Genomic DNA, 23,761 nt, shown 5'->3' on the forward strand with positions numbered 1-23,761 from the left:
GATCTGATCTCCACTGTCCTGATTTCCCAAAATTAAAATCTGGCAAATTGAATAATGTAATTTCAATCACACCGTGTAAAGTTTAATAGTAGATTATGCAACTAGTGTGATAATAGTATACTATGCAACAAGTGCGGTAACCGGCATTTGACTCACGAGTTTATTTGACACGAGCGGAGCTAGTGGTCAATAAACGAGTGGGTTAAAAAGTTTACCGAACGTGTTGCATACTATACTTTTTCTACGACCGTTAGTGTTTGGGTACATTGTCGAAAAACAATATGAATACATTCACTGACATGACCGTCAGAATTGACAAATGTCAAAATTCAACGCGTGCGAAATATCCCCGAAAACATCCGATTGCTCCCAAATCCGTGCGGTAAAATCCCCGAAATGTCCGAAGTGGCTCGGATTCATGGAAAACGAAACTGACGTGGTAAAGTGACGCTTCCCGCACGCTAGATCGGTGGGTAATTAGGTATTTTACAAACGGGAGTAGAAAAAAATAATTTTAGGTGAATATCTAGCAATCAACAGTGGAGCGGATCGATAAATAACTCTAGTGTGTCCAATATAGTAGCTGCATGCTGCTTTTGGATAAAAATAAAATTATTTGTTATAGATTAATAGTTTTTCAAGTAATTTTAAACTATATTTCCACACTCAACACAAACAGTGCTTTTATTTGGCAACTTCAATGAATTAAATAAATAATAAAACAAAGTAAAAATGAAACAATGTAAGAATCACAACTTTTATTTTAAATTCTATATATACACAATATATACAAAAACAAAAAACCGAGTAAATAGACAAAACTTAATAAAACATGAAGATCATTGAAAGCATATAAGTCAAGGCACTTGTGTGAACCAGGTAATTTTTATTAGTACTGACCATTATGTTTAGTCCCATTCACAATCAATATTTAGCTTACTTTTTGTTACCGCTAATCAGTACTTCTTTTTAATGATAATTTTGACTAGCGTAATATATATAACAGAGTTTCGATTCGGATAAAATATGTACAATGTGTAGATAGGCAAGGAAATTGGTTGCACAGAATACTTAGTAAGTAAAAATACGACTTCAAGAGTGGTAAATTAAACGGATTATTAATGGTTGATTTTTAATAGATGTCGTTTTCAGATTTTGGATCAAGGTATTTTCTTTTAATTTTTCTATTTGTGCCTAGTTATTAATACTGAAGTAGCCAAAAAAAAGGATGCCAAAAAAAAGAAAAAACATACACAATATGTAGTAATGTCAGCGAAAAAATATTAATTTATAATTTTATATAAGGAATTTGCAATTACTGGATTAATGAGTAAGACTAAGAGTAAGCTGTAGATAGGTACCTGCTTAGAATCCTATGCAATCAATGAAAGATGGAAAAATAGTTAAATGGCAAATTTTTACAAAACTAAGAAGTGGGATTTTCTGCAAAGTGGTGTAAATTTTTCTCAAAGATTGTAAAACAAATCAACTGCCATAACCGCCACACCCCGAAATTTTTTTGGGTAAAGGCCTTTTATGGATGAAAAAAAACTTTTTACAGACTTTTGTTCTGAATTTTTAATTTGCAAATGTGCATTTGCAATTGTAACATAACTCAACCCTACAGATGTATATGCGTCAGTTGAAATTGTCTAATTTAATTTTATTTAACTTAACGCCTACCTGCGGCGTCCATTTCCATTGAAATACGTTCTCTTCCAAGCGTCGTAACGTAATCGAAATTAACGAACAAACTAATCTAGTTTCGTGTTACCTAGAAATGTAATAATCTCACCATAACTGACTATTGCTAGCAGGAATAATTGTCAGGCAACGAGTTCGTTCAAACTACTTGTTTGAACTTCCATTTGAATGACATCTCAATGTGCCAAATAAATTTAATGGAAGTATAAATATTTTTTTGACGAGGAAAATCGAGAGAACCCGGTTTTTAATTCTTGATTCAGATATCGACAAGTCTATATCTCCCGTAAAATAACTTTAGCACTTGTGTAGAAAATTACCTGGTTGGTATAGAAATTACATGGTTTATTGGTTAGTCGCGTCATACGCGTGGCCATAGTCTACGTCGTTAAGATTGCAGTTTATCCGAAAATCAAGATCGTTGAACATGGCCGCATCGTTCGGGAAGTTTGCTTTGTGTTCGTAACCGTTGAGAAAATTGTATTCGTTATACTGCGCCAAATCTATATACTCCTGGAAGTTGCTCTTCCCGTTTTTACTTGTTTGCGCGTTATCAAAATTTTGACTGAACGCTTCTTCGGGTAGGTACGTCACGCGGCTCTCGAAAGCAGAGTCTGGCTTGAATTCGACGTCGCAAAAAGTTTGTTCGTACAAAGGATTGGATTTATGTTGATTTAAAACACCGTAATCGGCTTCGTTGTTCCTCGTAGGTACCATTAAGTAGTTTGGGTCTGTGGAGGGGACTACCATTTTACTACTATCCGGACTTTGGTTTACGCTGAACCGCACGCTACTGCTCGTGTTGCTGTCTTCGTTGCCGAAGCTCATATTCTGCGGCCAATATTCCTCGGTTTTGAACTCCCTGTGGATCGTGCCGCTCCCCAAATCTAACAAAGTAGGCGGCGATCTGGTCGCAGTGGTTGTTGCACTTTGGTGGGAAAAATCTGGTTTAATTGGCTGATCCAGTTGGAAAATTTCTTCGGGTTGAAAAATGTCCGACTGTATGTTGGTGAAGTCGTAATGGTCGTTTACGTTTACGAATTCGGTGGGGTAGGCTTGAGCGTGTGCGGGTTCCTGAGTCCAGTACGAGTTCAGCGGTTGGGAATGTTGGAAAGAGTGCGGCGACGTTGGGTAATGCTGTACAGTCGTTGATATTGTTGGCTGGAACGCGCAGATGCACTCGAACGGAGGACACGAACAGTATCCTGAAAGGAAAACAAAATGCAGTTCAGGAGACTTCCGAATGCATCAAAAACGAAGTGAATATAATTGTATTAAAAAATATCATTTGTAAAAGCCATTTAAATATAGTTTTAAGGTTTTAATTGAATGGGAAACAAATACAAATTATTTTTGTTGACAAGTTGATTTTAGGTATTTGCTTCTCCTTCATGGCCTTCTGCCTTTTTTGCAAGTAAAAATGTCTTAGACCTAAACAATACTTTTATGATTTATGATTATCCCTTTTCTGCAATTCTCCACTATTAATAATATTCCTCATCGGCGATATTGGCGTTTTTGTAAGTAGACAGGTTTCTTTTAAAGCTAATAAGTCCTCTACTGAAGAAATATATCGGAAAGAAAGAAATATACCTGACCCACCCCTGCCTTGTCACTCAAGTAAGAATAAATTTTTTGTTAATAACTTTACCCAATAACAATAGGAAATAACATCGTTAAAGTTTTATTAGGGAGCGTCCGTCGAAAGCCAACACGATAAAGATTAAGACAGACTGTAACAAAAAGTTAAAAATACGTAACGACAGTGTGTAAAATATTTAAACATAACAACCCATAAAAACATCTTTCGATTAAGCAAAAAGCAAAATTCTAAATTAAAAGGACAGATATTACACCTTAATAAAGTAAAACATTATTTTTCCTCTACTTATCAGTATAAGCGGATTTGAAATGAATACAGTGATCCCATAGACGGAGAATGAATAAACAAACGAAATTAACAGTCTACATAATTATGTTTATTTCACTAATTAGTTAAACAGGCCAGATATTTCTTTTTCGTGCTGCCTTGAACTATAGCAAATAAAACAGTACAAGATACAATTAGATTGTAAGTGTAAAAAAGAAAATTTAAAGTTAAAAAGACACTAAATATTAGAAGAAAGTTTGAAAAACGTTAAAAAATACAAAAATTATAGTTTGGATTACAGCAATTTGTCTTACGACTAATTAGCTTTTTTGACAGTCAGTTAAGTTTGTGAACTTTTTCTTCTGAAAAACAACGTACCTTTATCTTGATCGGTAACGAGAGGCGGCGGATTGGTGGTTCTTATCACTTGGTTCATTTCTCTACATTGTCTTTTTGGTTGCCTGAGTGACATTATCTGAAACAAAGGCAAACTGTAAAAAAAAACAACGAACCAAAAACGCACATACCAAACTAAAACATAACTAGCTACATAGCAACAACATTTTTGCAGTTTTCCAACCTAATTTATTTAATTAAAATTCACATTTTTTTTGTTTTATTTGAGACGGCATCCTACATTTTTTATTTCACTTCCGACTTTAAGGGAACTTTAGATAATAGAATAACATACTAGCTTAGTAGGATCTATAAGATTTAAAATATAATTAGTAATTTTAGAAGTTGTTAAAATCAAATTGTGGATTGATCTTTCAATTTTTTCAGGATTTTTTCTGATTTCCTCAAAAGTATCTCTTACATTCATATATATCTACGGGATATACTGAGGCCCTGCCTATGCTGATAATATAGGAATATAGGACAAAATTTCCTAAGATAAAAAATTCGAAAAAAAAAGTCGATAAAACTATAAAAAAGAAACGTATAAGACGTCTTAAGGAATTTAGCTAACGGCTCTTGTAACTCACTACACTGTTTCCCCACAATTAACCCTAGGTAATACAAGACAAGTAATAACCGGTTTTGACGGGAGATTTTTAAAGAAAACTCGTACGTAAAGTGTAATTCTCGATACGGATCTAACGCGGAAAGCAAGATATTTAGCGGATACGCGCCCGACTGAAACAAAGCAATCGGAATGTTCTAGACGAGTTAACAATCACACTCTGTTATTAAATTGGTCCGATTTATGAAACGTCGGTTCCAGGTTACACCCTTGGCTAATTTAATATTCAAGTATTATCGATACAATAATTATTTATCTTTTAGGCAAAAAAATCGTAACTTTTATTTTTTTATGTCTTGGTATATTGTGTGTTTCTCGGGGCGAAAATATTGAAGGCGGGGTTCTCGTGAGTATAGTTTATTATTTTCATTTTGGTACGTCACCCGATAGTATCGAATATATTCGATTCAATTCAAATTTAATAAAGAAATTATTATATGCATAAATGCACAAATAGATTTATTAAAATTTCCAACTATACTGCCCATTGTCGATACAAAAGTGTACGGGATAATAATCGTTTGGTTAAGTTACCATTATCAAGTTAATCCTAAACATTTTCGTAAATTTCTCAAAAATAAAATAAATACATATAAAATATTTTGTGATAAATGAAATAACTACATCTTAAACAAAGGTACCTTTTAACTTTTCAACAGTTTATCCAGTGGCACCTCGTGGGAGAGATTTTAAGGTGTTCTGCAATTCTTGCAACAAACTTACCTTAACCAAAAACTATATTAATTTCCTTAATCAATTAATTATTTATTTAATTATTTACTATTATTATGAAATTCTTTGGAAGAATTTTTTAGGTGGTCACTTAGAGTTGTATCTAATTCAGCCAAAAAATTAATTAAGTCGACAAAATATCCCGGGATTTTCGGAAGTTTCGCTCAATTCAAAAGCTTTGCAAAATTTAATACAATTAATAATTTTTGATACAATATTATATATTTCATATAATTATGAAGGTGGCTTTTAAAATTTTCATGCCTTTTGTGACTCCAGTCTCATTTTATCGCCACCAAAAAGTAAACAGGGAAAACAATGTAGAGCGGCTTTTTTTCAATGGTAATATCTCGTTTCCTGTTAATTCTTAAAACTTTTCCATTCAATTTTCAATTATTATGAAGTTTTTAATTTTTTGAGAGCTCTGCTGTACTGCAGCTCATATGTCCTAGCCGCATCTCAATTGGAGGCTATTAAACAAAGTCAAGTGAAATTTTTGGTTTGAGATTATATTACGAAAAGTTTCATAATTGCACTGAACTTTCGCTATATTAAGGGACCATTTCTCCCATGTTATTAGGACATACGACCCAAGAAAGAAGAAAAAAGGACAAAGAAAATGATTAAAGAGAACATTTTAGAGTAAGTAAAAAATTAAACGCGAGAAATGAAGCGTTATCAAAAGCCGCTAATATTTCAGATAAGGTTGATGATAGATCAGATGAAGACAGCCTTGGGTGTGAGGAAAAATATAATATTACGACGATTGGAGCAAAATCCTCAGCAAACTAATCCATAGTACGTGGGACAGTTGGTTCAAATGAGCATTAAAAAGAAATGGTAAGCTGATTTTTTGTCGAAATATCATTTATTGCTTGAAGTTGTATAAGTTTTGTTGTTAAATACACATTGCGCGTATAAGTATCAATTTGGGTTTAAATTCTATTTAAAAGAAACGTGGGTCAACTTTTCCGGACTTTGTTTTTGCACATATCGCACTTAAGAACTGGACACAATTCTAAAATCTTGGATCATGGTTCGATTGTGTTTTTTTTTTGGTTAGGTCCCTGAAAAATGCACTAAAATCTTGTTTTGCTTATTGCTTCAACTTAAAGTCATGGCCAACTTAGACTATCCAACAAAAGAGGGAGAAGAGAGAAGTACTATCAGGGATTTTTAAAAATTTAAGTGGGCAACGAATTCTTATTCCTAACCCAACTATACCATTTTGATAATTTTTTTTGTTGGATAGATCTCTCAAAACGCACTAAAACCTTATGTTTCTTATTACATCAACCCGAAGTCATTGCTAACTGGGACTAATTTTCGATGTCAAATATCGAGAAAGGCTATTAGCGATTTCTTTCCGTGAAGTTCGAATACAGGGTACTCGAAATATCGTATCCTGTAGAATGGTTGTTTATGGCTTTTGGTAATTCTTTTCTTGTTGCATAGATTTCACTGAAAGACACTAAAGATTTTCTTAAAATTAAATATCATTAGAGAGGATTAGATATGAATTAAACAGATTTTAAAAGGCTCTATTTTTTTAATTCATAATATTAATATTAATAATAGTTAATACCAAAATTGATTGACGTCGGCATACTGTTTCCTTTGTAAAACCAAGTTTGCCATGGAGAAGCGAATATTCGACTGTCAAATTCACTCTTTAATTTATATTTTAATTTTGTTTACATTATACCTTTCGAACACTAAGTCTTATTAATGCTGTTGTTTGAAGATGATACTAAGAAATAAGTGTCCCTTAAAAAGTCTTTTTATAATTATTTTTGATATTTGTATAATTAAAATTTGTAAGATTTTAAAATCACATACAAAATAATCGATATTTACAAAGTGTACAATATTTTTTTTAGGAAAAACTTTGGTAGTTGATCTAGTTACTTTTAGATAGTCATGAATACGAATCTGTTGTCATTTTCAATTTGAAAAAATCTCTAAAAGTACTTCACTTTTATTCGCTTCAAGAAACTGTGTCAGTGGTGACTATGGTCGATTCTATATGAAAAATCCGTTTCATTTCTCTATCTTTGTATCCATCAAAAATCAAAATTGAACCATAAATAAACATTCTGCAGGAATAATGCTTAAGCGAGCTTTGTTCGAAAATAGTATAGTTAATAAAATAAAAAAATGAAAGAATACGTTGACACTTTAGTCTTAAAGAAATCTCTAATAGCCCTAGATATTTGACTTCAAAAATTACTCCAAGTTGGCCATGATTTTAGATTGATATAAAAAGAAAAATAGGGTTTTAGTGCTTTTTTGAGAGATCTATCCAACAAAGATTTTAAATGTATACCGTTAAGCTGGGCGAAAACAATATCTCAAATACTCTGTATTGAAACATTATAGATATTGGTATAGTTGGGTTCTAAGTACTCCTGAATAAGAATTCGTTGCAAATTTATTTTTAAAAAAATCCCTAAATCTACTTCTCTCTTCTCTCTCTATTGTTAAATAGTCATAGTTCGCCATAACTTTAAGATGAAGCAATAAGCAAGACAAGGTTTTAAACAAAGATTTCACAAGGATGTACAGTTTTTAAGTGGGACACACTGTATTTCTTGTATTATTATAAATGTTTCGCCATTAGAACAAAAAGACGTTTGACTTGGCCTCTCATATTCTTCATTTTTTACCATTAGCACTCAATTGTTTTGTATTATTTTAATAGTAAAAATGATTTTTTGTTTTGCGCGGTATTATACAATGTAGGTATAAATATAAGATTAAATAATGTTTTAAGGCTGCATAGGTCCCTTTCTTTAGTTCCTTAGAACGCCTAAGAAGCCACACTATGTGATAAGGTTTATTTATTATTCTAGTCGACTATGGTGGCGTGAGCAGCCGATAATGAGAAACCACCCCGTACAAAAATTGTTTGCATTTATTTACCTTATTTCCTAAAGCCGCTTCCTTAGCTAATAATACTGCGAGGCCTCTGACTCTGCGGCCGCTGCCGAGCGATCGTCTCGCTTCCGACGTGCTTTTTGCTTCCGGTCGCGGATGGTCGTGGACTCCTTTAGCTTGGAAAAATATCGCGTACTCGGTATGCCTCCAGAAGTGAGTAACAGGGTAACCGCAGTGTCCCCTGCACGCCAAAATTTCTAATCGCCCCGTACATTGTCGATTCGGACACGGTTTACCTAGAAACAAAATGATAACCGAACTCAATTCGAAGCGTTATTTTCCTGGTCGCAAAAAAATACCACGCACTAAGATTTGTGATTTCAGATTCTCAGAACTTTCATTAATTTTTCTTGGATTGGCGTGTTCAATTTCTTTTTTGAAATATTTTTAAAAATTTATCACCATTTTCCGATTGGAAATGCAAGAAAGTCGGAATATTTAATTTCATGTTGCCTCTTCCAAATCTACTGATATTTTTACGTGTATTTCTTATTTCAATTAATTTTTTTAATCTAATCTAATTCATTTTTTGAATGATGTGATTATAATAAAAAATAATGAAAGAAATATTAATCAAAGGTCAACAAACGGGAAGATTTGTCCTGATAAATCGCAAGACCCTTACGGTATATGTCTTATAGTTTTGAATTCGATCTCGAAATGGTTTGGCATTTGAGAACAGTCATGTCATTCATCACCGCGTATTTTTGCCTCTTCCTTTTTAAGGTTAGTTTTTATTAAATAAACAATTTTTTTTTTATTGTTAGGGGGTGTAAATTGAGCTCGTGAATGAGGACTGCAAATATGCTCGGAGCTTTAATGAAAAAAAAAGCGAAAAATCTTGATTGCCATCCTCATTCTTAGTAAGCTGTCTTATGAAGGTCTTGGTTTCTATATTCTTTCTAACATTTTCTGTTTAGTTTTCTCCACTGAGAAAATAAACAAAATGTTTTTCGGGCTTTATTATCGAACTCTAAACTAAATAATTAATCTAATGTTTCAAATACTTTAAGTTGTGGAGACAGATGTAAGTAACGGTGCCCTATCGCTCTAAAATTCTCTCAAAACAAAGTTGATTTTGTTCATAGTTCTTTTTTATAATTTTAATGAATTCAAACGAGCGAGGGATCTTTCTCAACAAAATGAAGGTTTGGTTTCGATTGATTTATTCAACGGCTGGGTTACTTTATAGTATTAATTAATCGCATTTAAAATTAGTTACCGGAATTCTTATAGCATCTGGACCGCATCTCAACATATAATATAGTATAATATTTAGTACAATATATTTCACACACACAAAATACTTGACAACATTTTAGAACGATAGAGCAACTCTGTTTATGTCCGTGTATATAATTTAATGATTAAATTCTCTGATTCATTGTCGCGATAATTTTCGGGGACGGGGACGACTGTGATCCAGCCGTGTAAGCTGAGTTTTCTAGTAAGTGACCATGGCTTGGCTTAACAGACTGTGATCCAGCCGTGTAAGCTGAGTTTTCTAGTAAGTAACCATGGCTTGGCTTAACACACCCGAAGAAGAAGAAATAAATAAATATTAACTATTAACGAAATAATGGGAGGTTTGTTAATGCTTTTTTATTAATTTTTCTGTATCATCTTTACCTTGTTGTTTTTTTCTAGCTTTATCACAGATGGCTGGCCTTAGATGAACTTTCTCTCCGTTCGGTAACGTACACCTTAAAGAACAGACTAAAACTCCGAGGCAACTTTTTTTTAGAATATGTACATTGTGATTGTTGGTGTTCCGCATTGCCCATCCGGACGAATGCCTTTTTGCCTCCTCATTGTCTGCCCTATAGACGAGCCGGCAATGGCCGTCCGCCCATTCAGAGAATGGATCGTAATCGCTTATCCTCGGCACAGCGCTATCGTTGATATCCCAGTCATTTTGGCTAGCACCGGCGCCGCCACTGGTATAGGCCGCGCGGCACGTCATGCCAGGGGAAGTGGGTGTGTGCCTGGAAATAAAACGTTCCTTATTTGACTTCCCATTTCGCTAGAATTAAAAAATATGAAAACCACAACTTATTTTTCAATTTTTTATTGGTCAGATTTGAATAACTTTTGAGGGATTACTTGGTCAAACATAACATTTTTATTAAAATACAAACGATGTTTAACAAGGACGTTAAACCATAGGGGTCACGTCATAAGTCAATTTAATATAGCTTTCGGTGGAGTCAATCATGTGTCCATACTTGATTCAATAGCACTAAATCGGAAATTGACATGGCGGCGAATGATATTGGTTTTGAAAAATCTTATACCAAAAGTGATATTTTACAAATTTTTCAACCATTTTGTATTATACACTTATGTTTGTGATGTATTGATGAGGAGATATTGGGCAGAAAATATTTCTTTAAGTGGTTGATCAAAAACCTCGTAAGAAATTATGTTAGTGATATTACTCCAAATAACTGGAAACATTCTGTATGTAGGAATCATAATTTAATTAAACCGATTATTTTGTTAAAATGTAAATAAATAGTATTTCGATACTATTTAATTTTTTTAAAGAAACTAATGTTAAATATTAGAAATGACACGTTATATATTTTTCAATTTGTGTTTGTATTATTGCAGAATTATAAAGAAAAATTGGTTTTTATTAATTATTTAAGGGTTTTGTCTGACTCCATCAGTTCATTTCAAATTACTTGCGAAGTTATCTCATTTGTTGGTTAATTTCACAACTCTTGTTTGTTGTAGTGGGGTCTAATCGTCTTAATGCAGACAGTAGTATAGTACACTACAAGGTAGTTCTGCCATCGAAATATTTAACTTAATAACATAATGCTGTTCTTTGTTTGTTTTTGCCTTTTCATCTATCATTATAATAAAATAATTTATTGCATTTATTATTGTATGGTTGCGGAAACACGTATTATTTGGAAATTTTTAAGATATTTGTGGAAGAAAATTATTGTTCTTGCATGGTAATGTCGAATAAAGAGTTACAAGCCACACAATTTCATAAGTTATTCAAGTTTAGAAAAAAAATATCGAAGTAAGACCTCACTAGGACAAAGTGTCTTTATCAAATGTACATTTGATAAACACACGGTGTTGTCGAAACAATTGTCATGTCAAAATATATAATTTTGTGAAAATCTGAACTTTTAGTTCTTAATTATTTTGATAAATTCTTTAATTTTGTTTAAATCTCGACTAAACAAATGGCTGATGAGTCAAGAGAGATCAAGAATTCATTCACTGCTAATGAAAAAATATGGCTAGCTTAAAAAGTACAACAAAAAAAATAAATCCTCGAATGTGTCAAAGTATCTCCAACAATGATAAAAACACATAACCAAGAAAACGTATCCAGAACTAGACTAAACTGTACCTGATCATGGCAAATCAATGGCTAATAAATGTAATAGAATTACATTCCAAAACAAGCTTGTTATTTCAACATAAGTTTATCACTCCTACGCTAGCTTATTAAACTATGTCTTCTGTTTCATTCTCATTTTAGTTTTCATTCAATTTGTTACCGTTCGATTTTTCGTTACATGTACATGTATTGATTTTTCCATATTTAATTACATGTATAATTTAGGTAGGTATTCGTTTTCTTTCATTAACACTTTTTACTTTCCATAATTATATAAGACCTATAAGTTTAATTCTCACCGACAAGAAGTATTTCTTTGGTGTCATTTTTGTCTATTTATCAAATAATCGTAATTATTTTACTCCCACTTCTACTAAATAATCTTTTGTTTTATTTTATTTTTTTGACGTTTATTTTTTTAGTTATGTAGGTATTTACGGGAATTAGTATGAATAGCGTTATATTTCTAGTCGTGATATTGTGGCTTATATTGATTGATAAATAAACTTATTATTATTATTAACAATTTCGTAAGTGGAAGTGGACCTCTCACTTCCATAACCTGGGAAAATTTATTTGGTTCTCGAACTTTTTGTTTACATAATGTGGAAACAATTCGAAAAATATGGTCACAAATTTAACTGTGGTTACTGCGTCAAGAACAGATAAGAACTGAACGAGAACTGCGAAACATTTATATGGACGTAAACGTGAAAAATTGAAACAGGTGAATGATAGATCAAAAATTTACTGCAACACGTAGCAACTTAATTTCGACTTTTCGATAAAACATTGGTCATTGTATTGAAAGGAAAATAGCACTGATTAGGAAATAAGTGGTTATACTTAGAAAAAAAGCATTCTATCGAGTGTAAGGAGAGCCAGCCAATTCGTCATTTATAAATGTTAGGTTATGCTCGTTATCAACGTTTGCGTAATATCATTGGTAGATGATAAGAACTGCTAATGTGCCTATCGTGTCCTAATAGGTTGTAGTAAATACTACGCTATGTAAGTTAGTACCCAGTTTGATATCAGTGTTCGATGTCTTTCTGAAAGTTTAAGGCACGTTCACTATTTGGTATACTATTTATTTTTCAGTTCACGGCTGACTATAAAATTTTTAATATTACATTCGAAAAGTATTTGTCTTTATGAAAAATATCCCACAATTTATTTCATTATTAACTGCTCTGAATATCACCACAAAAACTATTTCTGTTCTTCCTTTTGGCGTGTTAGAACTTTACAAGAATCGATAAATATATTACGCCCGACAATTCAGTGCGACCAAAGTGGTATATATCGTAGACTATGGCTTATCATTCATTGGGCTTTCTCTTAGATCAGATATCGTATAATTAATTCGAGTCTGTAATTACCAGTTTGGCGACATCGTTAATGAATTACGATTGTTTAATAATCGCAAGGCCCCCGGATATCTTCCACGGATGATCGAACATAAGAGATGTTATTTATCGTTCTTTGGAGAGATTTTGATTCTCCGAGATTCCATTGGCGTTTCGCATTTACAATTTACTCCCATTTTTAATAATCAATGAACAATTTTAAATAATTCACATAACCCCAATTGTCGTCTTGGATACCCAAAATATTTGATTCGAAATTATTTTGTAAATCTGCAATTGTGTCAGAAATAAAAAAAAATGTAAAATTATACTGAGTGTCCTATTTGAAAAATTCAAACCGGAATCGACTGAAACGTAAAAAAACATTCAAAATTGTTATTACATATTCTGCTCCTATTATGCCATTTGTCTATACCAAATCTCGTTTTGGTACACCACTGCAGAAGTGATGCGTTATTTGATATATTCGTTGACATTCCGTATAATATTATTTTATTAGACGACTAATAACATCGTGACATACACTAAAAACGTTTCCAAAGTAGTAAATTATTGAATTCTCCCGGACGCCCATGTTGGAAGAATCTCAGCGATCGCAACGCGTGGGATTGACGTTAAATTATCCTTCCTGCTGCAGCAGAATTATACAGCAAAGCCTCCCGAGGCGATTTGCTTATTGATATGGACGGTTTGTTTGAAGGTGTTTATAAGTTGTAAACCACGTGAACGGATTTCACCGTGTCACAAAAATTGACGATCGCGAATGTGTCAGACGTATATTGCTAATTTATCTTTTTCAATCGATGGAGTATTTATTAATTAGGTGGATAATACTGCAGCAATAATCGCGAAAACATTTCTGTTAAATGAACTTTGAAAATTATAAGAAAATGCCAAAATGCTAAAAATAAAATTAATAATTATTTTAAACAGATTCGCAAAATTTGATCTAAAAATATTTGTGTTTGGTTTTAATGGGTAGTGCAAAAGCTGCAAAATAAAATTGAAAATATGAAGTTACCTATTTTGTTTAAATTTATAGAATTAAAATTTTTAGAATCGGAATCACTTTGTACCGGGTTATTTTTTAATTTTTAAAAAGCAATCTTAGAGTAAATAAGTGAAAATAATGATATTGAGACAAATAGTTCGTTCAGTGATAAACAGTAATAAAAAATCCAATTCAATCCAAAAAAGGCTGTTAATATTCATATCCAGGTCCCAAAAGGTAGCTGCAGCGTGGAGCAGCTGATGACTCCAAACGGTTATGGCAAATTTACAATATAAACTCTCATTGAAGTCGTATGAAATTAGGTCGCTCAGGAGAAGCTTGATCGATTCGAAGATCGTTGCTATTTGGTTTATTTTCTCTATATTACCTCGATACCTATCCAATCAATAATTAGATCTTACAACATGATCACTAGAATTATAATAAACAAAATACCCAGATTGACTTTGACATTTTTCATATTGTCTATAATTAGCATTATATTAATTGTAAAATCTTAATCTCAAAAAATATTAAGATTTAATCTAAATCGCTTAGATAAAAATTGTTTTTTTTTGTAAACATTTTCGTGTCATTAAAATTGATCTTTTATTTAGATTGTAACAAGATAGAGAACCAAAACCACGTTTATACCTACGTTTCCAATTATTGATGAATCACCTTGAATATGCAATAAAGGAAAAGCTCAAACTAGAAATCATACACACTCGTAACAAATAATAACAACAAAAAAACAAATTTGTTTAAAAATGAATTATTTGAAGAATCTAGATTATTCTAGTACTAGGAAAACTGCAAAATTTTCTTACATATTCGGTTTTAACAGACTCCACTGGGTGGAGTTTTTAGTTTTGTTGTATTCATTGTATTATTACTACATCTTCTATTATTGCAGCTATTTCTCTTCATCCTTAGTCATTAGAAAATACATTTTATAAATGTTGATTTATTTTAAAATAGAAAAAAAATTGGCAATACGTATATATGCTTTCGAGTGACTGATGTGGTATGATTAGATACTTTCATACGGTATTTGCTGCCGCTAAATTTGAGTGTAGTGTGTTTAATATTAATTTTAATAAAAGCGTAGTTTTAATAATTTGTAATATGCATACACAAAAATATCTTTTCGAAAACCTGGCGTTTTTCCATTCCGCCATACGACTTTAAAGAATTTATTGCCGATCTATCGATATTTCATCGGAGAAATCGACAGCCAATCATGCGACGAACCCCCGCTACATGTGCCTCGTTCACCGCACAAGTCCCAAATATGGGCTTTGTTAATATTAAATGCAAATAAAGAAAATAAGTGGAGTACACCAAATAAAAAAATTAGCTTTAAACTGCACACAATTCCGCACTTTTTCGAATGATCAGACGCGTCAGGGAAATTTTCCAAATGCAAACACAAACGCAACTAATAAATAGCCACGGATATTTTTGGTACCTTCAACATAATTTTTTCCCTCGTATTAATGGATGCGTGTACAATTCAGCTAAATATGACATAGTATTAAATAACAAATACATTAAATAAAAATACTTACAATATTACCATATCTTCAGGCAGCTAGAGTGGTTTTAATGTTTGAAAATCAATACGATAACATCTAAGGGCCTCACAACCGGAGAACAAATCTTGTCTCTATATACGCACAGGCACGGGTTTACGGTCGCGATTTCGCGAGATAATCTCCCGTTAACTGCGAACAACCGCTAACGCCAAAGTTCTAAGGTTAACTGGATTGCTCTAGCCGGTGTTGCTCAAGCCGCCGCGACGCCCGCAATAGACTGACACACCCGCCGATCCCCACCATGGCGATTCTAACACCCGTCTAGCCAATAATGCGCCACGTAACGGTAGACGACGCCTACGTTGTTTTCCGCATCTAACACCTGACCGTTACGTGGCGGACGATTGGGCGAATTTTCAACGTGTGGGGCAGCAGTCGCGGGGGCGGTTTTTTGGTTATACGTTGTCGGTAACCGCCGTCGACGCAAATATTTTTCTATGAACGCGTCGTAAATTTAATGGAAAATCGATCGGTGTTCTAGATTTTTTATTTTCACGTTGCAGTTTTTCGACGTCTATAGTGTAGGATATTAATACACTCAAGAATCCTGAAAAAAAATGTAGGACATAATGTACCGTTTTATACTAACGTCATTTTACTGGGCATTTTAAATTATACTCTAATATTCAACATTATGATTTAAACATTACATATGGACTTTCTTGATAATATCTCTATTCCGTTATAGGAAATATGTCTGACAAATGTTTTTTTTTTTCAGTTTAAATCAACTGATAATGATTTATTATTTTGTTTTAAGAATCCTCGTCGTAGAACCCTCATCCACTTTACATTTTCTTATGATTAACGTTTTATTACCCTTAAAATATTTAAGAATGGAAAATATTTTAATTAGACTGTCTAATTATGCACTGCAGTGTATATGCACCAGCCGCCAGTGTCAAGAGAGCATCTTTGATTTTTTTTAAATAGAGCACCTAAGTCAAAATCAACGGCATTTTTTTTTAATATATGCAGGTATTTTAGGACTTATTAAATATTTTATTACATATGCATTTAAATAAATGATAAATTTTATTGAACTCTTACAGAGCAACATTTTTTTATATTAATATATGTAATAAGTACAATATAAATATACCGGTCCCAATTAATTCGTAGGGTCAGTATTGGCTTAACAGCAACATATATAGCACTTCTAGCGATCAACGCAGGATGCCTTACTGTCTTTATATAAGCATATTCTTGGCAAGTTAGAAGCAAACAGCATCCGTGTTATTCGATCTACAAAGAGCACTTGACTTGGTCGGTGTCGATATTTGCTTTGCTCATATGGTATTAGAGGTAATTGGTTAAGGTCTTTTCTTGGTTGGTACGCATTTGGTCAAATTGCGGGATACCTTAGAATTTGAATACGTCTCTGACTCTAGGTCAGTGAATTGCGATGTACCTCAGAGAAGTTTGCTCGATCCTTTATTGTTTATAGTGTTTATAAAAGATATGTTTTCGTCTTTCCCCCATAGTTATTTCTCCGTTTTTGCGGATGATGCAGTTTCAACCCTTTTTGCAGCATCGTCTGAGCAACTTAGCAACTAACTAACCAAGACAACTGTTGGGCAAATGAAACATTATGCAGAAATTAATAAATTTTTACTAAATGAAAGTAAAACTCAGATGTTCGCCTTTTTGCCTTTTAGAGTTTAATAATAGTACGCTTCATTGGAAGCACAATTCAACAGAGAACTGTTGTAAAATTCTTCGGGGTTTATGTAGACTCGAGACTTCTGGTTGGAACAGGTAGATCACATTCTCGAAAAATTTTCTGTTTATTGCTTTGTCATATGGAGGCTCCGCCATCAGGTTTCTTTTCCTTTGGTAAAAATGTCTATTCCTGTCTAAACTACGCCTTGATTTGTCGGGATAGTTCCCCACGTACGATGCAGAAACGCGTTTTACGGACTCTATTGTTTAAGCCAAATTTTCATGTCCATGTTTGCACAACACTGTTTATTGACACTTCCTAGTAAAAAGCAACTCTAATCTCTATATGCTCTCAAGAATCTCAGATATTCAGTACAATTTAGGACCGAATCTTAACATCTAACAAATACCTAAACACCGACTGTCTCTTACATCAAATAGTTTTGAGCTTAAGAATTTGTAATAAATTGCCTATCGAACTGAAGGAAATCAAACAAAATTCAAATACACTCTTAAAAACAAATTGATCCGCCTCTCCTATTACAATATTAAGGATTTTCTTTCCTGTGATACCTTATAATACGTATTCGTTGTTTGTTATTGTCTATATATTTGTTATTTATCTAAAATTATTAATTATTATTATTATTATTATTATTATTATTATTATTATTATTATTATTATTATTTATTAATTATATTAACATAATTTTAAGTTATTTATATTTGTATTATACTCACAATATCTAACAGTTGTAACTTAAGTCTTATGGAAAGAAAGCTATCTTTATCTTTATCAAAAGTTATGACGACTGTTAAATTAGAAAAAGTTGACAATATCAAAAATTCCTTTTGGGCTGTTCTAGCGTTTCTGTTAGTTTCGGAAATACAAGAAGATTTATAAAAATACTTACACTTTTAAGCATCTAGAAATCGGTTGATTTTAGGAAGAAAATATTAACTTCAATTCTTTCATTTTTTGCTTTCTTTGGGCATTCTGAAAATTTGCTACAAATTTTTGGGTATATTTTTGCAAAATAGCACGATCTCATTTACTGCGTAAAGTGACCGTCATATCTGACAAACATCAAATTACCATCGGTACCTTAAATCTACCGGCATTAGTGTGTTTATCGAAGCTGAAGTTTTAACGTGGCATTTTGAACGCGCCTGGTCAGTGCATGGATATTTTAGAGTGCATTGTAGAAAATATTTCATTATTATACTGCTCAGAGTAGCCGGAAAAAATAAAAATGGTCGCGCAAAGGTCGGAAGCGAAAGAAATGGATTTCTTAAAGAATTGTAAGGGTGTCAAAAGTGCAAAGCGTCACAGCAATAAAATAAGAGAGGGTAAAGCAAAAACTTATATAATAACGGAAGATGGTGGGAGCAAGACTTAAATGGGTTTTCCACAATGACAAATGGTATTAGAACCACAATTAAGGCCAAAGTGCGGAAAGCATCCGAAAGACAGGGTGAAAACGGACTTGGATGATGAAGATGCTATAAATATACTTATTAACAAATGCATGTAAGTAAGTTCCAGAGTTGCGTACTCATTTCGCGAGGAATAATAATCATAATCGATTTTATTCGTGAACAAAATATCTAGTCTAGCGTAAGGCTAGTCACACTGAACTGCTCTAAAATCGAATTAAATCCTATCATACTAAAACCTATTTTATTAAGTACCATAGACATAAACAATACACTACTAACAACGTAACCTTTGTGCTATTTGTACTAAAAGAAATCAATAGTAAATGTATGTATATACTTCATAAAATTGTACTTACGTGTTCAATAAACCATAAGACTCCTATACGCCTATCCGTTTTTTTTATAACCAGCTGTGCAGTGCTTTTGCTTGTATAGTAAGTTAAATTTATTTTTAAAACTTTCTCAAGAGAGAAAGGAGCTTTTTGCCAGATCATATACAAAACAACCCATGTTTATCTATTAAAGTCTGTGTCTTTCAATATTGATAGGGATTGTTGGCTAAGAAACATCCTCTACAGATACACTCATAAGGGTGTTTTTGCGGGGTAAGTTAATCAACCATTAAAATAGCCAAAAATCCTGAATTGAATACGAATATTTACGATGCACCTATTTCCTGCATGGATGAGGAAATATACCGATACCTTTCTGCAAATGTGAAACCCAAAATATAAAACACATTATAGAAGACTACCCTAGAACAAGTTATGACTTCCTGCATGGATAACCCACAATCATTTCGTTTTTAATCCAATGTTTCTCTATTTTGTTTTGTAGAACATCAAATGACAGTATTTGGTCTACCACCTTATGAATGGGATTTTATTCTGACTGTCGAAGACAGAGAGCGCATGTAAACTATGCATATTTAAATTGAGAAACTACTAAAGCTTGGCACAAGTACAGATTGTGTAGATTATAAAAAATAATAAATAATAGAACACGGAACACACAGAAAGCAGATTAGGAAAAAACATCATCCACTATCAGCACCTTTTGTGAGTTTCCAAAAAAATAAGATTTGACAAGAATAAATATAGTTTTACCAGTTGCACTGAGAGAGGGCGATACCAGGGCGGTATGAGTCAGTGAACTGGGTGAAATGAAAGACAAGATTCTGCGATCACTCTGAGCTTTGCCGCAGTGACTTCGGGGCGGCCGCCGCCGTGCGTTTTTGTTTTTTACCGAAACGAAGATGGTAATAATAAAATATGTCACGTCTCGTCGCGGTAGCACGCTCTTGTTTTCATAAATAAACATCAACCGATGTGTATTCGAATTGGAACGACGGCGACGCGACGTTCATCTCTGAGCGTCGTAATTTGTAGAACATCCTTTACCTTGAGTTGGCGCCTCTCTATTGCGGCGGTTCTTCGAAGTGACGTGTGAGCAGGTGCGCGTCTATTCATTCTCAATCCAATTTCCATTTATAGATGTTTGGACGATCAGGCGCCTCGTTTAATAAAAATGGTTAGGCGCAAACTCGTCGCGTCGAGCGCATTTGACAAAGTGTATTGGCTGGCATAATTAAATGCACCTATACGTAGGTATATATTACAAAGTTTATTAATTATCCATTAACATTTTATTAGCACGCTACTCAGTTGAATAGAAACTTTGCAACTTGTATATACTATATACTTGTATATACCTGTCTATTTTTTCCATTTTAAAGTAAACAGTGTATGAATCATGGTGTATAGTGTAAATGAACTTCAGAGTAGTTCTACCGAATCCTTCCTTCTGCGAATTACTCATCGTTATTAATTATCTTCATTCTACATTCACTACGAAGTATGAAAAAAAATTCTGCATTTATTTTATCAGCCGTTGTCATTCTTTCCGAAAGGAAACTCAATTACTTCAAAAGTGTTCAAAAGCAAGGAACGCTGGCCTTTTAATCATCCTGGCCAATCATTTTGTCACCTTCTTCAGTCTCACCCTCCTCCTCCGCTAAGTGTAGATAGAAGAAGACAATATTTTCATCGTTGTGTACTTCAGCAGACGGAAGAGTGTAAACCACAATTCCTTTCATTACTTATAATTCCTCATTCTTTATTATCCCATTTATTTAGAATACAAACGTCAAGTCAGTCAACAATAAGTACACAATACACAATGTAGCATGCAAATATCACAAATAAACACATAACTCAACACAGCGATGACAAACAGTTTTCTAGGACGCAAAATTTTTATTGAAGACTCTAGAAGAATTATGTTATAGTCATCGGAATCTTCGTTTTTTTGTAAGTTATTTTTATTTTTATACACCCATAAACAAACTTCTAATATGTATCGACACGTTAAAGGATTTTAAACTCCATGCGATTTTAAAAGAGATATTACTTTTTTCCAAACGAGAATACCATAGAGAAGTCTCGAATAGATGTGAGCATAGTAGCAATGCAATTTTGATTAAAAAAAAAATTAATGGGACAGAGTTTCGTCAAATTCTAGTCCTAAAAATTTACTGTGTTTTTTAGGTCGGTCAAACATAAGTAAAATGAAGGAAATAGAAAAAAAATAATTTGGTAAATTGAAAGTTGAACTTATTTATGGCTTAATTCAATTGTTTTTTTTACATCGATAACAATATTTAATATGATATACAACTTACGTGCGTTGAATATATATATATAATGCAGGGAGCCTGAAACTAAAACACATTTAAAATTCATTTTTGAAAGCTTAATCGCCGAAGCAACACATAAAAATAAATCTGTCAGGCTTCGGCTTTTAGATAAGAATCTGAAAATCTGTTCCGGCGTTTTTTGCTAATTTTGCAACGGCTAATAACATAAATTCTGCACTTATTCAGTCTAGTTTTTATTGACGCTTAGTACCTACATTTATAAATTAATACTAAATACTTTTTTCCTGCAGACAACCCAACCCACGTACCTATTCCATTGTATGAATGAAATACCTGTTCTTCAATCACTCGATGAAAGTTGACGGCAAAGAGAATTTATAATTAGTATTAAATACACACACGGAGGAATCCCGAACCGGCTTTTTGCTGCGCAAAACCGGCGGGATTGGTGATAAGAACCTTAAATACTCCCGCCATTTTACAAGACGACTTTGTAAAATGTTTCTGCCTGAGTTACGCAGCTAATTTTGAAAATACTTTTGATCGAAATGAAAAACTATTGCTGATTTGATAAATACACATTTTACTTTGCCAATTCTTTATTAATACTTTGTGAAGTAGTTGGGATAATTATGGATACAAATATGAAAATAATTTTCGAACACAATCTGAAAGAAGTTCTATAAAGTGCTGCGAATCAGATGATCTATATGTGCTTTGTGTTTTCTTTCCGGATAATCTAATCACATGACGTAGGTGGTCAGACATTGTGTTGCTGACAATTGGACCTTACAGTTGCTGAAATTAAGGCAACACCGTAATGTCGTAATACATTATTAAAGTAGGATTAAGTATTCATTTTTCTTTAGAGTTGACGTGCTTCGAAAACTCCATTTAAAAAAATTATATTTATTTTCAAGCAGACTAGAAATAAATTTATTTTACAAAGGCTGGCAAAATTGACATAAACATATTTTTTATGTATACGCTTATCTTGGTATCTAATATGTATTTCTCTAAACTTACTACAGTAATGCAAAATGCACAAATTTAATCATATATAGTGATTGTCAATTGTGCATTTATATACAAGTTTTAAAGAGACACATGCTATGTTGTGGCAATTATTAAAAAAAATGTCAATAGTCAGAATCCTTTACAATTGTAAAAACAAATTTGTTTGACACGACCTGAGAATGGCGCAAGAAAGGGTCAAAACGTTAGAATAGAAATGTGTTTTCATTGATTCCTTGACGCCCACCTAAATCTCTTTAAAATACAAAATAATAATATTAAACACCTCGTATAACAGAGAGTTGAAAACCTAACAAGGTACAGCAAATGTGAGGAGATTATTAAAGAGAAAAAATAGATCTTGATTTTTTGATTCCACTACTTAATCAAAATGTACAAAAGAAACTTTTTTAGATTCTTTTTAAATGTAAAAAGTAAGTAACAGATCATATAATTGATACAAATATTAAAAGATCGATCTTTCAAAGAAACTTCCACAGTTTTTGTCCAAAAATCTCTCAACATCTTCGATCCGTCAAAGACAGAATTACAGTTGAGATCCCATGAGTTACAGACGGTGTTTATGTCCCTCATTTAGCTCCGCCTCCCTCAAACAATATAAAAGCAGGTACAGAGTAAAAGGCGAACCAGTTTCAGTCAAGCTCTAAAGAAGCCAACAGGATGATTGGCGAAACGTTAGCTAGTTCGAGTCAAAAAAACCGGAGAAGTTTTACAAAAAGTATTAAAAGATTGGTTTTTAATTTTTCTTAGTTCGAAAAGGAACTTTGTTACATAAATTAGAGGAAGACTGGTGTTTAATCTTGTAATATAATAGATTAGAATGCAATTTTGTTCTATTGGACATATTACGTTTACGCAGTTTCCAATAGATAATAAGAACAATATTCAAAAGGAACCTCACAAGTTTTTGTATCCATAAATTTAATTTAAATAAATTTAAATTAATTTGGCCCGAAAATTATCTGAAACATCCGAGAAATAATTCAGATGTTATATATGAACTTTATTCCTACGCTTTTGATGAAAGGAGTCTTCAGACTTCAGTAAAAAAAAAACACTTGACGTAGAGTCACCCATTGTTTCCTGGAACATAATTGTACAACTATATTTGTCCTTGTATAATTTAAATAACTTTTATAACCTTACTTTGTTATCAGCGTTCGCAATTAGACTCAGATTCGTATACAGCTTTACGAAGCTATTCAGGTGTTTTACGTCATACGACGATAGCCCATCCTGCAGTCCAGGTGGCAGAACATTCGCTAGACACGCTTCACCATGGCGTCCGGTCTCGCGCCGTAGGTCTAGCGTAGCGTAGCGGCATTAGGCTCGAGGACGGAGCACGAGATCGGTGTCAAGGCAGATAGTACCCGTA

General features: G+C 33.0%; 1 protein-coding gene across 1 annotated transcript; it reads right to left on the reverse strand.

Moving 5' to 3' along the window:
• Window positions 1-2,049: 2,049 nt before the first annotated feature.
• Window positions 2,050-15,577, reverse strand: LOC132697123 (transcription factor glial cells missing 2-like). Its single transcript, XM_060662415.1, has 5 exons — window positions 15,567-15,577; window positions 9,894-10,252; window positions 8,253-8,506; window positions 3,953-4,049; window positions 2,050-2,909 (listed from the first exon to the last, which is right to left on the reverse strand). Exons 1-5 carry the CDS (start codon window positions 15,575-15,577, stop codon window positions 2,050-2,052), a joined length of 1,581 nt encoding a protein of 526 aa, XP_060518398.1.
• Window positions 15,578-23,761: the final 8,184 nt, after the last annotated feature.

This window comes from Cylas formicarius, unplaced genomic scaffold (genome assembly GCF_029955315.1).
Source record: "Cylas formicarius isolate icCylForm1 unplaced genomic scaffold, icCylForm1.1 PGA_scaffold_1__22_contigs__length_36826433, whole genome shotgun sequence".
NCBI lineage: Eukaryota > Metazoa > Arthropoda > Insecta > Coleoptera > Brentidae > Cylas > Cylas formicarius.

Excerpts from the sequence above, each read along its gene's own strand:
- LOC132697123 (XM_060662415.1), bottom strand. Across the intron at positions 8,507-9,893 it reads TAGAAAAAAACAACAAGGTA|TAGGTAAACCGTGTCCGAAT; the intron begins AAGATGATACAG and ends TCATTTTGTTTC. Across the intron at positions 2,910-3,952 it reads CGTTACCGATCAAGATAAAG|GATACTGTTCGTGTCCTCCG; the intron begins GTACGTTGTTTT and ends TTTTCCTTTCAG.